The 21,379-nt window shown below is 41.7% G+C and overlaps 1 protein-coding gene across 3 annotated transcripts in view; it reads right to left on the reverse strand.

Moving 5' to 3' along the window:
- Positions 1-217: 217 nt before the first annotated feature.
- The window catches only part of LOC122660100 (transcription termination factor MTERF6, chloroplastic/mitochondrial), a 95,452-nt gene continuing 74,290 nt past the window's right edge, over positions 218-21,379 (reverse strand). For all 3 annotated transcript variants that reach the window (XM_043855280.1, XM_043855279.1, XM_043855278.1), the window contains 2 exons: positions 16,262-16,479; positions 218-623 (listed from right to left, as the gene is read on the reverse strand). In XM_043855280.1, coding sequence (XP_043711215.1) covers positions 284-623; positions 16,262-16,479 — 558 coding nt within the window. In that variant the 3' untranslated portion in view covers positions 218-283. The remainder of the gene's footprint in view (positions 624-16,261; positions 16,480-21,379) is intronic.

The raw sequence follows: 21,379 nt of genomic DNA on the forward strand, positions 1-21,379 counted from the left end.
ATACCCCTTGTGGTGCGTTGGTCATTTTGTGTGCGGCTGTGCCTGGGCGTAGGTAAACGCCGTGTTGCAGCACCGGTTAGCGTTCTTTCTCCCTATAACTTAAAACCCTTTCATGACACATAATTTCATTAAAAGATACATAACAACCACATATATAAATTGAAAAAATCCACAAGAAGAGATTTAACTTAAAACCCTTTATGATACATATTTTTACAAGATACTTGACAGCCACAGATATAAATTGAAACACCCCCTTCCCATTTCCACTCTCACCCTACTGTCATTCTTGAGAAGAGGGAGGGGGAACAAGCATCCTTCCAATACCCATATAATCCGTCGCAAAGTCCTCATCGTTCTTCCCCAGCATGTCTTTCAAACTACAGTCTACATTCCGGCCCTTGAGCACCCAAAACCTGGGTTTTATCTTCTTATCCAAGGAGTAGCTGAAGTACCTAGGATATTCCACCACATCTCTAACAGGCTTCTCCATGGTGTTCACAAGAAATTCAAGCTTTGGTCTCAAAACCTCCTCAATGCTGTAGCCCAGTAGTGGAGAGAATCTACGGACCATGGATGCTACCTCCCTCTTAGACAACCCACTCCTCATCAAATACCTTATCCTGCTACCAGCAAAATGGATAAAAAAAATAAAGTTAACAATTTTCCACAGTTTGATATGTAACACAGGAAGATTTTTAAAAGCAGAATGATGCAGTTCTTGAACACAAATTTCCCAAAATCAGAATTTAGGATTAATCACGCTGCTGACAGGGCCAGGTATAACAGTGTATGGTTGTGAATTTTGGGGCTGGCTACTTAAGTTTCAGACTAGCATTTGATAGATCAAACACAGAATAAAAAGCAGGGATTTAACATATTTGATCAAATAACAGTTACAGAAATCAGCACATTATATGAATGAAAACAGAATAGGAATTTAACAGAAATAAACAAATCCGGTAGATGTAACAGAACATAGAATTGATTTTGTTTTGAGATCTAGAAAGGGACTGAAACCAGAAAACAAAATAGTGACTACAGGTTCAGAAAAAAGATGACATGGATTTGCTGTTAACAGAATATAGAAGTTAATTTACTGACCTGTCACATAGAATCTGATACTAGAGACCCTTCTTCAGCACCTGCAGCAGGGAGAACAGGTCTGGCAGCAAAAGAGAAGCAAGGTGTTGCAGGTAGACAGAAGAAAATGAGACAGAAAAGAAGAATCGGGAAGCAGCAGAGTTACTGCCAAGGGGAGGGTTTCAGAATGGCGGAGAAGGAAAGGGGGATTGAACTGCCAAAGAGAAAGGAAGAGAGAGATCGCGAGAGCAGGGCAGAGGAAAGAGGGTAGAGGAAACGAGTGTCACATTCAGATTTCAATATATATATATATATTCAATCATTCGAATTGATTTGATGGGGGGTTCAAAATGCTTTTAAACCCTGATACTAGAGTGGACCCCACAACTTTTGATAGCTAGCTATTAAAATCATAGTTGTCAAAGCGACAAGGTGACCAAGGCATTGGGGGGCTGCCTAAGCGCTTAGGTGACAAGGCACCCACCTTAGCATAGCCTAGATGTTTTAGTATTTTTTTTATGTATCCATTATATCTAGTATAGCAATGAAATAAATATGTTACATCAAGAATCAACATTTAAGGCACATCAATAACCGATATAGAATTCATAACAATGCAATATGGTAGAACAATGAGTCACTGACTAAAAACTACAGCAGAAATTAACACTCAACAGATACGCGCTTAAGAAGAAGAAGAAATTAAGACATACGCACTTAACAGAATTTGAAATACGCACAGCTAATGACCTACTCTGCTGGAACTAACACTGAACACAGAAGAAGAAGACCATGTGAATGAGTTAATGGTCCATCCTTTCAGGAATTACCTTGTCCAAAAGCTCTCGGAAGCATGCACTCAAGAACAGAAGATGGAGATTCTTCACACAATCACCAAGGAGGAATTCCAACTTGTCACGATCTGTCTCAATATGCATGGGTATGATTATTCATTCCCTCTCTTTACTGAAAATTCCAACTATTAAGTGTATTTTTATTCACTATGAGATGACAAAATTTCGTTATTTCTTAGATTATATTAACAGTTATCTTTCCCCTGTTGCAGTACCCATTCAGTTCAGAAAATGTTGGAGCATCTTACCACCCCAGAGCAAATTTTCTGTGTAATGTTGGCTTTGAGGCCCGGAATGGTCTTTACTTACTGAACAGAGTGGAAGAGGATAAAAAAGATGAAAAAAAAAGGGAGCCAAGGAGGAGAAGATAGAAAAGGGGGGAAAAATAACAGAGTGGAAGAAGAACCGAAGGAGAATAAGAGAGAAAGATAAAAAAAAAAAAAAAGAACAGAGAAGGAGAGAGAAAGAGAGGAAAAAAGCTTACCGAAATTAAGGTGCTGCCGGAAGAGGAGAAGCGCCACTGTTTGAGGAGAATTTCCTTTGGTTCTTCTTCAATGATGATTGTGTGAGGAAGAACTCGATTAGGGTCTTTCTCTTCTTGATTTTTTTTTTTTAAACAAAATGATTCCATGCTTCTCACTTCATGCTATCATATAGACAAACCAATAGCACTTAAATAAACAGAATCATTTTATAACATATAATATAATAAACAAAAGTACAAAAAACAAAAAGCGCCCTCCATGGTACTAGGCATCCTAAGGCACCCCTAGGCAACACCTATAGCCCCAAGGCGCCTGCCTTACTAAGTTAACAAAAGGCGGGTGAATGCCTTGCTTCTAAAAAACCGCTTGGATGCCGTCGGCTAGGTGACGCTTTAACAACTATGATTAAAATAACTAAAAGAGAAAATTACAAAGAAATCCCAGAGAAATAAATAACTAAATAAAAACCATTGTAAGAATTAAAGAATTACAGAAAAGTTATTCTACAACCATCAACCAGACTTGGATAGGCCTATAATTCTTAGGATTTGGCTTCTAAAATCTATCATATTTGTTCAGCCAATCCAATGTTACTGCATCAATTCTCCGCCGGGAAAAAACTCGACCCGTCGAGTTCAGGTGATAACCAAGTATGTCGTCCAACTCAACATTGGAGGACGATCCTGCTGTCCTCTTGAGCTTAAGAGTTGGGAAGTCATTGGCAGAAAGAAGCCTCATCTCTAGCCCTCCATGCTTGAAAGAAGAGGTATCCTCATACCCACAATGCTGTACCTTCTGGTCAAAGAGACATGTCTCTCAAGAAGAATGTGACAAAACCTTCAAAGGAACTATGTTACATTGCACTGTTTTTTCTAACCCACCACTAGAATACGCAAGCAAACGCTTCTCACGAATTTTGAGGTTGGTGCTGTTCACCCAAGCAACCATGTAGGGTTTAAAATGTGGCTGTCTTCAACCAAGGTTTACGAATAACATCTTCAGAAGCGACATTGGTACAACTCCTACTATTAACTACCATTCTGCATGTTAATTAATGGAAGAAAAAGAAGAAGAGAAACAGAGAAATCGAGAGAGAAAGGGAGAGAGACGATGAGCAGAATTGGGAGTCACAATATGATCATGATCTCCCTCTTTCCTTTACTAAATAATAATCATAAGGGTAAAATAGGTAAACAACTTAAAAACAAAATAAGGGAAGCTTCCTAAACTACCCTCCTCACTACTCTCCTCTCGGTTTTAGCACTAGGCATTAATACTGAGAGCTATACAGCTCTCTCATTAACACTCCCCCTCAAGCTGGAGCATAGATGTTGATCATGCCCAGCATGTTACAAATGTATTCCACTCTAACACTCCCCAAAGACTTTGTGAATACATCAGCATGTTGTTCTCCTGTACGAACATGACAAGGAGAAATCAGTCCTTGTTGCAGCTTTTCTCGAATAAATGACAGTCCACCTCAATGTGTTTCGTTCTTTCATGAAACATTGGATTTGAAGCTATATGAACAACAGCTTGGTTATCACACCAGAGTCGCATTGGAGAATCATCAATGAATCCAAGCTCGGCCAATAATTGTTTCACCCACATTAGTTCACAGGTAGCATGCGCCATAGCCCTATACTCCGACTCTGCACTGGAACGAGCAACCACTGTATGTTTCTTGCTCTTCCAGGACACCAGGTTTCCTCCAACAAATGTACAATAACATGTGCTCGACCTCCTGTCAATTGGAGACCCTGCCCAATCAGCATCTGAAAAACCCTCTATTCGTCCATGGCCATGATCACTATAGAGAAGACCACGTCCAAGAGCCTTTTTAAGGTACCGCAATATACGCACAACTGCCTCCCAATGAGATGTTCGAGGAGCAGACAAAAATTGGCTCACCACACTAACAGGAAAGGCAATGTCAGGCCTAGTCATTGTTAGATAATTCAATTTGCCAACTAACCTTCGATACTTCTCAGGATCACCCAAAACATCACCACCATCAGCCATAAGCTTTACATTGGGATCCATAGGAGTATCTAAAGGTTTAGAACCCAACATCCCTGTCTCTGAAAGAAGATCCATAACATACTTGCACTGCGAAAGTGAAATCCCTTTCTTTAACTGAGCCACCTCCACACCCAAGAAATACTTTAACTTTCCTAGATCCTTGGTCTGAAACTTCTGTTGCAAATACACCTTCAAGTTCTCAATACCAGAAATATCATCTCTTATAATAACTATATCATCAACATAAACAACAAGGAATATCTTTCTTGCATCAGACCGATGGAAAAATACAGAATGATCACTACCACATTGTGTCAGCCCAAACTCTAACACAACTTCAGTGAACCGGCTAAACCAAGCCCGAGGGGACTGTTTCTGCCCATACAATGACTTCTTAAGCTTACACACCAGACCAGACGCCCCTGAGCAACAAACCCAAGAGGTTGCTCCATATAAACCTCTTTATGCAAATCCCTGTGCAAAAATGCATTATTGACATCAAGCTGATACAAAGGCCAATGGTAAGTAGCAGCAAGAGAAATCAAAATGCGAACAGAATTAAGCTTCGCCACAGGAGAAAACGTATCCAAGTAATCAACACCATATACATGGGCATAGCCCTTTGCCACAAGACGGGCCTTCAAACGAGCCAAGGATCCATCAGGGTTCACCTTCACCACATACATCCACCTACAGCCAATAGCAGATTTACCTAAGGGTAAGGGAACAAGATCCCAAGTCTGATTTTCCTCCAATGCCAACAATTCCTCATTCATAGCAGCCTTCCAACTAGGACTGGACAATGCCTCTGCGACAGACTTAAGGACAGGATGATTTTCAACAATTTGTAAACAAGAATGAAAGATGGAAGACAAACCAGCATAGGAAACAAAGTTAGAAATGGGGTGTTGGGTACAAGCTCGAACACCCTTACGATGAGCAATAGGAATATCAAACTCAGAAGGAGGTTCCAAAGGAGCAGGAGTATTACCTATTGCAGGATCTGCCGGCAAAGTAGACTACATACATTCCATTGGTGACGTTGAAACACAATAGGTGGAGGTGCCGGTGATGAGACAGCCTGCAGAACATGGTGAATAGTAGACTGAACAACGAAAAAAGGGAGACGAACCATCATAAGGAGTAGACTCAAAGAAATTAACATCAGCGGTAACGAAATATTTTCGCAACTCATAAGAATAACAAAGATAACCTTTTTGAGTGCGAGAATAACCAACAAACATACACTTAAGAGCCTTAGGATCCAACTTGGAAACACTCGGATGATGATCACGAATATAACAAACACTGCCAAAGACTTGTGGTGGTAAAACAAACAATGGCAGAGAAGGAAACAACAAAGAAAAGGGAATACCACCACCTAAAACAGAGGAAGACATGCGATTAATGAGGTAACATGAAGTCAAAATAGCATCAGCCCAAAAGGATTTAGCCACTTTCATCTCAAATAAAAGAGAACAAGTAACTTCCATTAAATGTCTATTCTTCCTCTTAGCTACACCATTTTGTTGTGGGGTGTAAGTGCAAGAGGATTGATGAATAATGCCACGTTGAACCATAAATTCAACAAAATGGGTAGAAAAATATTGCTTAGCGTTATCACTAGGAAGAATACGCAAAGAAGTCTGAAATTGATTATTTACCTCGTTCACAAAAGCACAAGAAATGGAAAATAATTCAGAATGATCTTCCATTAAATAAAGCCAGGTAATCCTGGAGTAGTCATCAACAAAAGTAACAAAGTAATGAAAACCCAAAATAGAAGTGACAGGACAATGACCCCATACATCTGAATGAACTAAAGAAAAGGTTGGTCAGACCGTTTATTGACTTTAGGAGGGTAACTCACACGATGAAGTTTCCCAAACTGATAGGACTCACAATTTAAACTAGAAAGTGACCAAAAACAACTATCCAGAAGCTTTAAACTTGCCAACGAAGGATGACCCAAACGACAACGAATCTGGTGGGGTGACGCCACACCAGTACACGCTATAGATGAAGTGTCCTCAAGTATGTAAAGCCCCCCCGACTCACGACCTCTACCAATCATCTTCTTCGTCGTAAGATCCTGAAATACACAAGAGTTCGAGAAAAAAGTTAAACCGGTTAACAGATAAAAGATTGAAAGGGAAATCAGGCAAATAGAGAATGGAAGATAAAGATAAAGAAGGTGTAACATGAACAGTACCAGTAACAGTCACGTTAGCTAAGGAACCATTAACTAAAGTAACACTAGATGAAGATTTTTGGAAGGAAGAAAGAATACCTGAAACACCAGTCATGTGATCCGAAGCCCCTTAAACAATGATCCAGGGACGAGGAGTAGCAGTCGAAATACAGGCAGCAGCATTACCTGTCTGAACAAAGGTAGACATTGGAGGCTGGGCTGACTGAGAAATTTGAAACTGGGTGAAACGGGCATATTCCTCATCAGACATCTTCACGGTCTTACCCTCAGGCTGTGGAGATGCAGAAACTGTAGACCCAGTAGTAGTAGCAGAATTGGCAAACTGTTGCTGCGATGGTTTACCATGAAGTTTCCAACAAAATTATTAGATATGTCCTGGACAGCCACAATGGTGACAAGTCCTCACCAAACCTGAACCATTAGTAACACTCTGAGTACCCAAGATAGGTGGCTTGCTAGAACCAGCCCCACCATTGGGCCCCCGGTTCTGGGGAAAAGAACCCAAAGCTGAATTATCAACAGTAGTAGTAGTCTGACAGGAGACATGTAGAACCCTGGAAAAAGTCTCAGACAATGTGGCTACCTCGTCACCACCAATAATTTGGGAACTGATTGAATCGAACTCCTTCCCAAGTCCACCTAAAAACCCCATAACAGCAAGTTGCTCCCGCTGACTTTGCATTTGCTCCACATCAGAATTGATAGGAAGTAAGGAATTTAACTCCTCATACATCCTCTTAAAGTCAGCAAAATATTGGGTCAAAGGACGACCCCTTTCTATCAACCCTAGAGAACTCTTGGGACAAGTCATAAATGCGAGAAAGGTTGTTTTGTTCAGAATACAAAACATTGAGATACTCCCAGAGCTCCTTAGCTGTATCAATATGCATCACCAAATCAACAATTTGGTGCTCCATAGGATTCAGCATTTGTCCCAAGATTCGGGCATCAACTGTATCCCACAATGGGTCATCAGCAGCCTTGAGTTTAAACAGGTGATCCTGCTGATCACGTCCCGTCAAGACCAACTTAACAATTTTTTTCTATTGTTGAAAGTTGGCGAGTCCCTCCAATTTCTTTTCAGTGATACAATTGGAGGAAGAAGAGAAAACTTCAGTCATCACAGACTTGGAACCATCAGCCATAATTCACAGCCCAATAGATGAAGTGAAAGTGCAAAATTCTGAAAATTCAATCTTCAAAACCCTGACAAAAAATCGATTTGACAGAAACCCTGACAAAATCGATCTTCAAGATAGGAGGTAACTTCAAGTAAAATTCTGCCACCACAATGTCTTCCAAAGAGGGGCAGCACACTCCAATAATTCCGATCAATAAAAAGGAGTCCACCAAACCAATAAAAATTTGATTTCTCTCACCTTGAAAAATCAATTCAAAAACCCTGACAATGCTGCCGATTGTTGCTCTTCAACATCCAATACAAACTTCACTCCAACCATCCACAAACAAAAAGAGAGACCTAGTTCTTAATTTAAGACATGAACTAGTCTCTAAACAGCCGCAAAACACAGCATAGGGTGCTGCACCCCTTCAACCAAAAACTTGGAGTAGCCGCAAGTCTTCAAATGTGCAAGAACACTTCAATTTCAATCGTAGATGTAAGAAAAGGGAAGAAGAGAACCTCAAAGAGCTGTAACAGTACCTATAGCTCTGATACCATGTTAATTAATGGAAGAAAAAGAAGAAGAGAGAAATCGAGAGAGAAAAGGAGAGAGACAATGAGCAGAATTGGGAGTCTGCAATATGATCATGATCTCCCTCTTTCCTTTACTAAATAATAATCATAAGGGTAAAATAGGTAAACAACTTAAAAACAAAATAAGGGAAGCTTCCTAAACTACCCTCCTCACTACCCTCCTCACTACTCTCCTCACTCCTCACTGTCCATATCTCTTATAAGTATAAACTATATTATTTTAGCCCTTGTCTTTGAAGTAGTTCCTTTAGAACCACTCCTTCAGGAGAGTTGCAGCGTGGCCTAAAAGATGACACAAGAGACCCGTTGACATGTGTTTTACTGAATGGATTTCACGGATGAGAAGGGTGTTAATTTGCACTATCACCCTTACAGAAAGTGCCTGTGAAGTTCCTTTGATTGTAGGACTTCTTGATGTAGTAGCACTCAACTGGTTGGACCAGCTTTGGAAACCCAAACCCAAACGGAACCGACCCGACCCAAGTTTTTGGTCTAATAAAGGCTGGTAGTAGTTTAGTTAGTCTTTATGTCTTTTTATCAATTTTGTTTTGAGTTGGATACGTAGGAATAGGAGATAGAGTTTGATTGCAAGTTAGTCTTAGTTTTAGAGTCTAGTTAGGAGCCTTTGTTTGGAGATCAAGTTGAAGCAAGGACCTGCTAGTTGAAACTCAAAGGTAGATCGAACTGCAAGAGAAGAGTATACAAAGAAGAAGAAGAAGAAGGAGAGAAGAGATGAGAAGAAGAGAAGAGAATGGGAGAATGATTGTGTGTGTTGAGAGTGATTCTCAACACACATATTAGCTTCATTCATTAAGTCTTCCAAATTACACAAGCCTCCCTAGGGAGGTAAGGAGAAATAAGACAATAAAGTAAAATACAACTTAGTCATGTCTTATAACTAGACAATGACAACTACCCCTATACAAGATATTCTAACAACTCTAACACTTCCCCTCAAGCTCGGAGAATAAATGTCATACATTCCCAAATAGTACAATAGAGTACTAAATAGACTAGAAGAGAGACCTTGGTGAAGATATCTCGCTACTTGATCACCCGTTTTCACAAAGGAGTACAAATGCACCTTAATCCAACTTCTCTTTGATGAAGTGACAATCGACCTCAATATGCTTGGTTCGATCATGTTGAACCGGATTATGGGCAATGCTTATGGCAGCTTTGTTGTCACAATAAAGTCTCATCGCCCTTCGGCCAAAGCTCAAATCGTGAAGAAGTCGCTTTTAGCCATATAAGCTCACATACTCCATGGGCCATGGCCCTAAATCCTCGCTCAAAGATCTAGATCGAGCAACAATCGGTTGTTTCTCGCTCCTCCAGGTAACTAGATTACCACCCAAGAAGGTACAATACCTTAAGTAGATTCTCGCCGAGATCGAACCAGCCTAATCAAGATTCATGTAGCCTTCAACTGTGAAATGGTCATGCCTGGCAAATAAAAGGCCCTTCCGGACAGGATTTCAAGTATTTGATGATGCGATATACCGCATCCGAGATGTCCACCCCCGGGAGCATGCATGAACCGACTCACCACCCAACCGCATAAGAGATGTCCGGTCGAGTTAGGGAGAGATAGATTAGTTTTCCAACTAACCTCCGGTACTTGCTTGCATCTATAAGAGAAGAACCACATTCATCACCAAGTTTATGATTCGGATCAATGGGGAAGTAGGGTTTTGCACCCCATCATCCCTCGCCTCTTTCAAGATCCAAGACAAATTTCCTTTGGCAAATGTTGATCCCTTTCCTTGATCTAGATACCTCAATACCCAAGAAGTATTTTAAGATTCCAAGGTCTTTGATCTCAAACTGTTTAGCCGTATAAGACTTCAATCTATCTATCTCAACAAACATCATTCCCAAATACCACAATGTCATCAACATAGACAATGAGAGTCGTAATCGTACCATTACCTCTCCCGATAAACAAGGTGTGGTCACTGACTGGGAATACCCATTCTTCGTAATGGCTTGTCTAAATCTCTCAAACCAGGCCTTAGGAGACCGCTTTAGGCCATAAAGAGCTTTCTTCAACAAACACACTTTCCCTTCACCGAGGGACACTTAAAACCAAAGCGGAGGCTGCATGTACACAACTCGCTAAATCTCCATGAAGAAATGCATTCTTCACATCTAATTGGTACATAGGCCAATCTTTATTGGCACAAAGAAGAACCCCGATGGAGTTATGCTGGCTGCTGTGGGCAAAGTCTCCTCGGTAGTCAATGCCATACACCGACTATACCCTTTAGCAACCAGCCGAGCTTTGTACCTTTCCACCGCACCCATCGGATCTATACTTATCTATACCCCCATCCACCAACCGGGAGTCTCCCGGAGATCAACAAGGCCCACAAGTATGTCTTCCAGGCCACCATTTCCTCGCCCACCCCCCCTTCCCCACCCCCCCATTTTGGATTGAAAGGCCTCCGTGACTTTTTGGGAAAGACGCCCGAAGAGCAAAGAAAAAACACCCACCTGCCCCCCCCAGGAGAAATGGAGTTATAGAAACAAGCATGGATGTCGTCTCTTCCCCTTTCAAAGCAAGGGAGACAACGTAAAGAGGAATTACATCAAGAGGTGGCGAGGATGGGCCAGGGGGGGGTCGCTGCCTGGTTGCTCCCTTTTTCCTTCAACGCTTCACCCCTTCCCAATCACCACTCTTTTAATCTATCCCCCCCATCCTTTCCCCGCTAGCATCACCATCACCAATACCATCAACATCAAGATCATCCACAACATCCACTTCTATACTTTCCAATATCAAATAGAAAATGGGAAGTAGAGGTAGGTAAAGGAGATAGGAAGGGAATGACATCCGCATTCCCTGCTCACTGCAATACTCCCCCCTCGACAGTAATGCCGGGGAGGAAGAAGAAAAAAAGGAATAGACTCCAAAGAAGGCGACATATCTTCTAAAAGAGAAATCGCTTCTCGGGAAGAAGGATGGTAGCACTTATACCCTTTAGTGGAATCAAGAGTAGCCTAAGAAGATGCACTTGAGAGCTTTGGGATCAAGCTTAAAGTGGCTGATTTGTTGACATGTACATAAACAAACACAACCAAAGACGCTGGAGACAAGGGAAAACCGAGGATTGAGGAGAAAGAAGAGCTAAGGGGGATTCGGAGCCAAGGATGGACTTGGCATCCGGTTAATAAGAAAGGCAGCCGGTAAGAAGGGCATCGACTGTAAGGTCTTAGGCACGTGCATACCAGAGAAGGCCCCTAGCGATTTCCAAAGAAATGGCGGTTTTTATGCTCAGCCACCCCATTTTGTCATGGGGTGTCAACACAAGCGCTTGATGGATGATGCCCTTATCGTAAAAGAATTGTTGGAGCCCCCATACATGCACTCACCCCTTATCGCATCTAACAATTTTGATGAGTACCAAACCGAGTAATCGAGCAAAGGATAAAACTCCTTAAAAGCATCACAAACATCACTCTTTTGTTTTAACAAAATAGTCCAAGTAGACCGAGAATAGTCATCCACAAATGAAACAAAATAACGAAACCGATAAGGAAGTAGTAGGAGAAGGCCCCAAACATCAAAAAGATGAACAAGGGAAAAAGGTGCGCAGAGATCTATTACCAACGATAAGGATAAGATGCGACAATGTTTAGCAAAAATACAAGATTCACAATCGAAAAACATAAGATGCAAGTGAAAGGAAGTAAACAGTGGGGTAAGTGCCTCCTCATAACAACAAAAGAGGGATGACCCAACGTTGCATGCCAAAGCAAACCCACACGCCCTCCGGTCGTGCCGACCACACATAGCCCACCTAAAGACCGGTAATCGCCGCTCAGAAGAGGTCCTCCTTTCTCCCCCGCCAATACCCTCTTTGTCCCAACCGAAAGCCATAAAAGGAGAAAGGACCAACAATGTAGGATTGGTTGGTGACCCCCCGATAAGGTTAATAAACCGGACAAAACGCTCAAAAAAAAAAGGGAAAAGAGTAACCGCCACCCCACCTTCCGACAAGAACCAAACCATCAAACGAACAACCCACCAACTCCCAGTCCCAATCACCCTCCGGGGGCAGCCCCCCAACCCGACCCCCCCCCTCCAGGGCACAACCGAGAGGGCGCATCATCGTGAGAGGGAATCCAACCCACCCCCGGGCCTCCCCCCCGCCGCCCAGTCCCCAAAAAAAAAAAAAAAACGCCTACCCCCCCCCGCACCCCACACCAGGCGCCCCAACCCGCCGTCCTCGTATGTCCAACTTCCACATGGCCACTTTCCTCGCCTTTCCCCTTCTTCCGCTTTTTGGGAACCCCCCCCTCAAACCAAACCCCCACCCTTCCAATGAGGCACCGCCCCTTTCTCACTCAATCCCCACCGAGAGGAAGGAACCCCCCCAAATCCCCAATGGCAGGACAGTTACGACCACCAAGCAAAGGACCCTCCCCCCCCCCCCCCCCTTCCTCCCCCCCCTCGCCCCCCCCCCCCCCCCCCCCCACGATGCAACCGGAGATTGGTTAATGACATCTCCTCCCACAACTAAACGAGTCTTCCCACCCATCCCCCCCCCTGTCCCCCCCTTCTTGTTTTTGGAGTTACCTTCGGACTCCACATCAATCACCCACCCAACTTTCGTCTCTTCTCAAACCCACTTTCAAACCCCAAGTCCCCCCCCCACATGTCTCGCAGAGTAGAACCAATCTAACCCCACTTCCCCTACTCAGAGACTCACTTCCCAACGGACCACCGTTGTACCTTCCCCACACCCGAACCGGGTGCCGGGGTTACCAGGACGCCACCCCCCCCCCCCCCCCCCCCCCCCCCCCCCCCCCCCCCCCCCCCCCCCCCCCCCCCCGGCCCCCCCCCCCCCCCCCCCCCCCCCCCCCCCCCCCCCCACCCCCCCCCCCCCCCCCCAACCCCCCCACAAGGCAACTCCACAATGCTCCCCAAATATCACCCCCCCCCACACCCCGACCCCCCCCCCCCCCCCCCCCCCCCCCCCAAAGCAAAGCAAAACCTCTTTTAACCCAACCCACATTTCCCCCCCCCCCCCCAAACCCCCCCCCCCCCCCTCCGGCCGCCTTTGTCTAACCCAAGCGGCCCCACCATTAAACAAAACTCAGAGAAAAAGCCCCGGCGAGAAGGGCCTCGACCTCCACCTTCAGGCCTGCCTAGGCCTCCCACAAGCCCCCATACGACACAACAGTTCCAAGGCCCCCCATGCCCCCAAACCCGACCCCCACCCCAGTGGACCACCCCCATAGTCTTAAAACCTAAAGAGAAGGGCATTCTTTTAAAGCTAAAACCCCCCCACAAAACCCAAGGCAGCGAGGGGAAGGGCAGACCCATTTCGTCTTCTCCAAAAGGCGGAGCAGGTTAGGGATACAGCCCCCAAAGGAACCCCCCCCCCCCTTTACATTATAGGGTTCCAAAAAAAAAAAAGTGACCAAAAAAAAAATCCCCCCCCCCCAACAAAAAAAAATCACCAGAGGTGGCTGATACCAAGTGAAACAAGGAGACGAAGCAAAGAGAAGAGTATACGCAAGAAGAAGAAGAAGGAGAGAAGAGATGAGAAGAAGAGAAGAGAATGGGAGAATCGATTGTGTGTGGAGAGTGATTCTCAACACACATATTAGCTTCATTCATTAAGTCTTCCAAATTACACAAGCCTCCCTAGGGAGGTAAGGAGAAATAAGACAATAAAGTAAAAATACAACTTAGTCATGTCTTATAACTAGACAATGACAGAACTACCCTATACAAGATATTCTAACAACTCTAACATCTCCCTGTTTTACCGCCAGATCTGGTTTCAGGTCTCTTCAGTTCTTCTTCTGCTACCTCATTCCAGCCGATTACTTGTGCTATTGAGAGGCCTTGGGGTGTGGTTGCTACCCTCAGAATTTCAAAACATAATACCTCCAGACGAGAGAGATTTCTCAAGAAGATTGCAGCTCTGTTCCGCCTGGTTCTGTTAGCCGAAGGTTGAAGAAGACTTCAAGCGTGAGTCTAATTTAACCCTATGTTGTCTTATTTCCCTTAATGCCCCTACCCTTTATTCTTTATTCTCGTTTATCCTTTTAATTTGGTTTGTTCAAGTCTGTCCCTTCTCATTAGTTAAAACTCCTTTTATAGGTGATTCTATCTAATTACAATCCTGCCATCCTTCTTTACAACTTCAGATTAATTACAATACTGCCATCCTATTATAAACTTCTGTTTATTTACAATTCTGCCATTGCGTATATAAACTTCTACATATTTACAGATTTTGCCATCAATCCTTTTGTTTGAGTCTTCTATTATTCGGGTAGGCCCATAAGCAACCCAATTAAGGTTTCTGGACCCCTGGGATTGCATCATAAGGTATTCTAAATTGACTAGGAAAGTGAAATAATAAAGAAAACATACTCAAAATAGGACCCTAACTAAACTAACGAAGTAAATCCCATTTTCCTACTTTCTACACACATTTTATGCTTATTAAATTGGCCAATTATAAAATAAACACATAAAAACAAAGGCCCAATATATACATTACTCATCCCAAGGCTTATTTCCACTAAAATAAGCCCTAAGTGACTTATCTACATCATATTCAGCCAATCCAATGCTACTGCATCACTGAAATTCAAGGCAGTTGATATGAAGACTGCCAGAAAGGGATGCATTGGACAAGGATATTGTGCCATAGGCATGCACATATACCTAAAACAAGGAATAATATGAATACAAATGATTGCAGAATTTTGGCAACTCATGACATCATGAGGAGCTAAAAATCAATTTGGAATAAACAGTAAAATACTCGTAACACCGAGCAGTTGAATATATTATGCAACAAATGGGTTCATTTTACCAACCCCACAGAGTAAACTATGTTAGTAAGAGTTACAGTACAACTATAGTTCTGAATACTAAACTCATAGCTAATGACTACATGACACGATAGAACAAGAACTGGGCATGGACAAGAGGTTGGTTTCCGTGCCTTATTTGATGGCATGATCTCACCAACCCCAGACTGAACTTATATGTGCTTTTGTAATTAAGGGACAAGTTGGCAAAAGATCAACAGAGTGCATGGTTTGATTCTGAAATTTCAGTTCTGAAATTTCAGTTTGGGGCCAGGTTTAAGCCTGTCAAGTTGATACATTGTTGGAGGAAGCTCCTTTGGTTCAAGCATCACATTCCTCGCCACTGCTTCACTGCTTGGAGAGTCTTCAACAACTGTCTTCCTACTCAAGCTTTCCTTTGCAGGCGTCACATCCAAGTTCCAACTGCTTGCTGCCTTTGCTGGAACAACTTCGAAGACTCAGATCACCTGTTCTTTGAGTGCCCTACCTCCAGAGCCATCTGGAAAGGTATTCTGTCCAAGTGCTGGCCTGCTCCAAGAAGAATTCTTCCTTTCTCTAGAGAATGGATTTGGGTTGACATGACCTTCGGAGGGTCCACTATTTGCGACACTGTTGGGAAGATGGCTTTCTGTGCTGCTCTAAACCACATATGGATGGAGCAAAATATCAGGAAATGGACCTCCAATTCTCGTTCTTATCAACAGATTTGGGATTCCATTTCCTTTGAAATCTCCTCCAAATTATTGTCAGCCCCCTATTCTTTTTGTAATGACTCCCCAAGGAACAGGCTTATTGTTGTCTCCTGGGGTGTCCCTAATGTTTCTTTCTCTTTTTCAGCTGCCTCTAGCTGAAGTTTGGTTTAGCCATGGGCTTTTGTATCCCCCTTTGGGGGCCCCTGTTTTCTTTCTTTCCTTGGTAATGAATTCTTTATTCACCCAAAAAAAAAAAGTTGATACATTGTACATTTGATAAATTAGAAGTTTACTGTTTCCTTCATGTGAAAATTTAGCTGCCAGAGGAGAGTGACGTTCAGGATTCAGAGCATTACCGTGGAAGTAATGCGCTATCTATATCAGATACAAGCAACTCTGGATATTTCCTAATAACCCGAGGAAGGTGGTCCCTAGAGATGCCAATATCAGCAAGAAATTTAACTTTTCGCCTGAGAGTTCTTTCAATGCTGGAAGCAAAAATTTCGGGGCAGCGGCTCATTATCCTCCCTATGGTTTCGGCATCAAGACCAAGTTCTTCCATAAACAAAACCATCTACACCAGAAGAGCAATAAGGACTTATTAAGCAACTAAATCATAAGCACAAAGATATATTTATAAGCAGTCTCTCCTTATATTTAAAAAAAAAAAAAAATTGCAGAAGAAAAGGGAGGGGAACAGAACGAATTATAACCCATAGAGAAACAAGGAAAACGCAAATCTGCAATAAGTGGACAAACCAAAACAAAACCCCAACAGATTAAAAAGAAAAACATTATATTATACGAAAGGAAAAGCCCAAGAGCCATGTTACAGTAAGTCAAACAGGACACAAACCAACAAGCTTATCACCAAAGAAGAACCCCAAGGAAACCCTCACATTGAATCATGTTGGACAGGGTAAGCACTTCATCCCCAACCCATAGAGAATGAAGCTTCAACTCATGACACTGGGAAGAGAACTTGCTACCAATTTGCCACAGAAGGCATAAACAGCAACCTTCTAACCAGGGAAGATGCATGTAAAGCAAAATATAATTTGTATCACATATCAAAACTTGAAGTGGATCTTACAAATACTGTCAAACATATCAATAAAGATGCACTTTAATGCCATTGGTGCTGATTGACAAGAATGAAAATAGAATATCATGTTACTGGATATAGTGCAGTTCAGGGTTCTAGAAAGAATCTAGAGCCCAAAAGAGAAACCTGCTAACACTTCAGGATCTAAGGGTGTCAAGTAGAGGACTGCACTGTTTAACCCAACAGGGCCCGACTGGTCAAACCCAAGACCGGCCTGACTCATTAAATAAACATGGCGGGCTAATGAACCCACTGAATAATAATTGGTTGTTTCTTGTGCTAGGCAGTAGCCCAATGGGCACCCGACTGGGACCAACCAACATGTAAACAACCTGATAGGCCCATCCGAAACCAACCGCCCTTTGCTCCATTACCCAAATTGCTCAGAGTTTATTAGTATCTTCCCAAAATACCCTGATTTAACCTAAAATCTAAACAAGTATTTTCTTCATTTTGTATGCCTCCTAAATGAGTTTTTCCCTCATCAGTCTTCTCATTGACATCCTTGGCTCCTTGCAGAAACCCTAGCAGTTAGCTCTCCCTCTCCAACACACAGCAAGTGAGCAAACAACACACCAGTAGACAGTGGTACAGGCTAAAACCCTTTTCCTCCAACTTAGTACGGCCATGTCTTTGAGAGAAGAAGACGAAGAAGTGGTTGGAAATCATATCAGGACTCGGGAGAATGTGAGAGTAAGCTCTGAGAACTTGGACTTAGTATGAGTATATTTCCCTCTAATGTGCCTCTCTGCCTCTGATTGTCTGTTAGTTTTTTATATTTTTGGGCTACATTTTGAAGAATCGGTAAAGTTTCTTTTCGGATTATAAGTGAGTTTATCTAAGGCCAGATATCCTCTGTTATCCAACTGAAGTGCTTAGATGTTTCAGTGCCATGGAATGGCAGCTTTAACTAAAATCCTCTTGCATGCAATAATATTTATAACTTCTCTGCATTACGGCTGTCCCATTAATAAATTAGTGGAGAGCACCATGCTATGGATGTTTGGGAGACCCCTATTATCCAGCCAGCGACCATTAATGTCTAACTTTGTCAGAATGAATACTAATGTTAATGCTAAGGTAAAACTCAATGGCACTTCCACAAGTCTCAGAGACTCCAACATTACTATTGTTTTCTCATTTATTCTTCTTTTCAGGCCCATATGATTAAAGGTGTTTAGCAGTTGGGTATAAAAGTTAAGAGGAGGTCCAAGTACCCAAGGTTCGAGATCTTGCCGAGCTCTCGTGAGATCTCGGTTTTTGTCTCAGTTTCGACAGCTACCGAGACGAAACCATGCACAAATTAAGAGTGATACAAGGTTTCAGCCGAATTTTCGGCATCTCGAGGAGATCTTGTATCGGTGAAACTGTTATAATTTCACTTGATATAAAGGCACAGTCTCGACAAGACTTGGTCAAAATTTCGACCAGTCTCGTCAGTTTAGGTGGATTCCGGCTATTTGTGAAGAAACAACCCCCCCCCCCCAAATGCTGAGTTTTTGACTAAATCTTACCTAATCTCGCTTGGAACAAGTAAATTTGTTGCTCAACAACAAAATTTGGAGGAGATTTGTTGCACAACATCATTTGGAGGATATTTGAATTTGAAGGAAACACACTTTTATAGTTTTCTCCAAAATTATTTTTTGCAAAAAATTATGATGAGTACTTGCTTCTTCTTGTTCAATTTTTTATATGTTGAACATGCTTGCCCGATCTATGACTTGATGGAATGAGATTGTATTTTGTGTTTCTAAAATAATTTTTATTTTTTTTCAAAATAAAAAAATGATTTTCCTGCAAAAAAATTTGAAAAAAAAATTGGGTTTATACTAACTATTTAGAGGTCACCTATATATATGTTGGACACCGTATTCCGATCTATGAACTCACGGTGTCCTTTTTTTCAGTCTAAAAATTATTTACTTTAATTTCTGTAATTTTCAAATTATTTTAAATTACAGAAAATTAGGAAAAATAGGGGGAAATTTCTGCTTTACTTTGAACATTCTTTAAAATTACTGAAAGCATTGTTGATGTATTTCACACTACAAATGATATTTATGTCTCATTCCATTATACTTTTTCATAAATTATGGTATTATTTTTCTTAAAAAAGATTATTAAAATTATTTTTAATTAAGAAAAAAATACAAAAGGTAAGAGGGAAAATAAGAAATAGCTATATGATTGTTTTAGAGTTTGAAATGTTGTTGAATAGCTAGTAATGTGCTTTTTAATATGTAACAGTATAAAAAAGTGTAAGCTTGTTGCACAATGGCTGAGGGTGGACAAAGAGATATAGCATCGAACCATGGAGAGCCTACAGAAAATGACAAGAAGTCAAGGTGTAGGTATTTTAATAGGGTTCTAAATTCTGGAGAAGTTCCTTATGAGGTGCAGCAGGCCAAGTCTAAGCACTTAAGGGGAGGAAGACTAAAGAGGCAAAAAAGCAAAGGGCAGAAGAAGAGTTTGATGAGGCCGTCTTAGAGAGACACCGACCAGCAGGGTCCACCTCTGATGACACAGTGATTACAGGCATGAGGATTTTGATTTTTGAGACACAGGCAGAGTATAGACAGTTCCAACAGGCCAGGAGAGTGTAATATCCTGGCATAATGGTGGAATAAATTTAAAGCTTGACCTGTTATGTAGATCCTGCAGAAGTGATGGAAGGATGATCAGATTTCTGGAAAAGCCCTAAGAGCACTATGGCCCTGAGACAGCCAATCAGGGGTAAGTACTTTTGCCTAAAATAATATTTTTATTGGCTTTTAATCTGAAATAAGTCTGTACATTGTCAAGATTAGTTTTCAGGGGTTAGTTTGAAAGTTTTACCAAAAAGGGTAAAAATGTCATTGTACATGGCTTCTGGAGAGAGAAACTCTAAGGGGTATATTTGGAATTTTCACAATAAATAATCCATTATTTAAATAATGCATTAATTGATAAATGGTAAAAATCAAAACAGACCCTAACCGATTTTGGGATAGACCAGAACCGAACTAGTTCTAGTGTGAACTAGCTTAGGACTTTTGGGCTTGACAATTATATTATTAAATTATTCTATTATAAGAAAATATTATTATTTGGGAATTTCTTCTTGGCCGATTTAGGGAGTCATGGGTGGAATCTCACTTTGGTTTTTGATGAGAAGGCTTGGGGTGAGGTATCAACCTACTATTGGTTAGAGACCTAGTTTTCTATGAGAATCTTTTCTCTAAGGAGAGAGAAAGAGAGTCCTTGTGTTATCCTCATTGACTCATTCCCAGCAAAGGAAGGAATTTTGATAAGAATAAAATACCTTACTAGTTTCTTATTTTAAAAGCTTCAAAATAAAGATTCTGTTTTAAAAGTTCTAATTGGGGAAGGGAAGATCAGCTGAACTAGGAAATAGGGAAAGAGAATCCTAGGGGGAGACTGCTACCTCCTCAAAGAAGGGTTTAAACTAGGAAAAAAGTGGGCAAGCGCCTCCATGTTTTTGGCAAAACCGTAAGAGGGAGAGAGAGAGAGGGGCATAACGGAAGGGAAAGAGAGAGATCGTGAAAAAGGGAGAGAGGAAAAGAGATCGTGAAAGAGAAAAGAGAGGAAGAAGAGAGGAAGAAAGAGAAGAAGAGGAGAAGGAGAAAGAAAGGAAGGACTGCTCTTACCTCCACTGTTGAACATCCTTGAAGTACGGTCTTCATCCAAGGGAAGGAGGTCTTCCACCATTAAAGCGCCTTCAAGGTTGTCCTTTAGAAATTCGATTTTCAGAAACCCAGTGAGTGGAATTACACAGCTTCATATTAATATTTTTTTATAATAAAATCTCACTTTCTAATCTTCAAAAACTGCTGACTTTGATCATGTTTATAAAATCTGTTTTAATTGATTAACAAAACTAAGCATGCTATGCATTGTTGATTCTGGAATATAATATTCTCTATGATTTGTGTGTGCGCATTCATGGTTCCTCCTGTTCGATGACCTGTACAGAAGGTGCAGGCATCTTATTTTGTGACCTGTATAGAAGGTGCAGGCATATTTTATTTTCGTGACCTGCATAGAAGGTGTAGGCACATTTTATTTTTGTGACCTGTATAGAAGGTGCAGGCATCTCTTTTATTTTGTGACCCGTATAGAAGGTGCGGGCATTTTCTTTTACATGCTTATTGATTGTAGTTAATTTGGATGTCGAGATGATTGAATAGATGATTCTTTTCTTGTGTTACATGAAACTTTAGTAGAATTTATTTGGTTCTGCTTATTGCTATTTATTCGTATGATATTCTACATATATGTCTTTATGTATGTTTTGTTTCATGTGTTTTTTTTAAATGATCATATGGAGTTGTTTCGTTTACTCACTAAGCTTTCCCTTAGCTTAGCC

The sequence above is a fragment of the Telopea speciosissima genome, chromosome 4 (assembly GCF_018873765.1).
Source record: "Telopea speciosissima isolate NSW1024214 ecotype Mountain lineage chromosome 4, Tspe_v1, whole genome shotgun sequence".
Classification (NCBI taxonomy): Eukaryota; Viridiplantae; Streptophyta; class Magnoliopsida; order Proteales; family Proteaceae; genus Telopea; species Telopea speciosissima.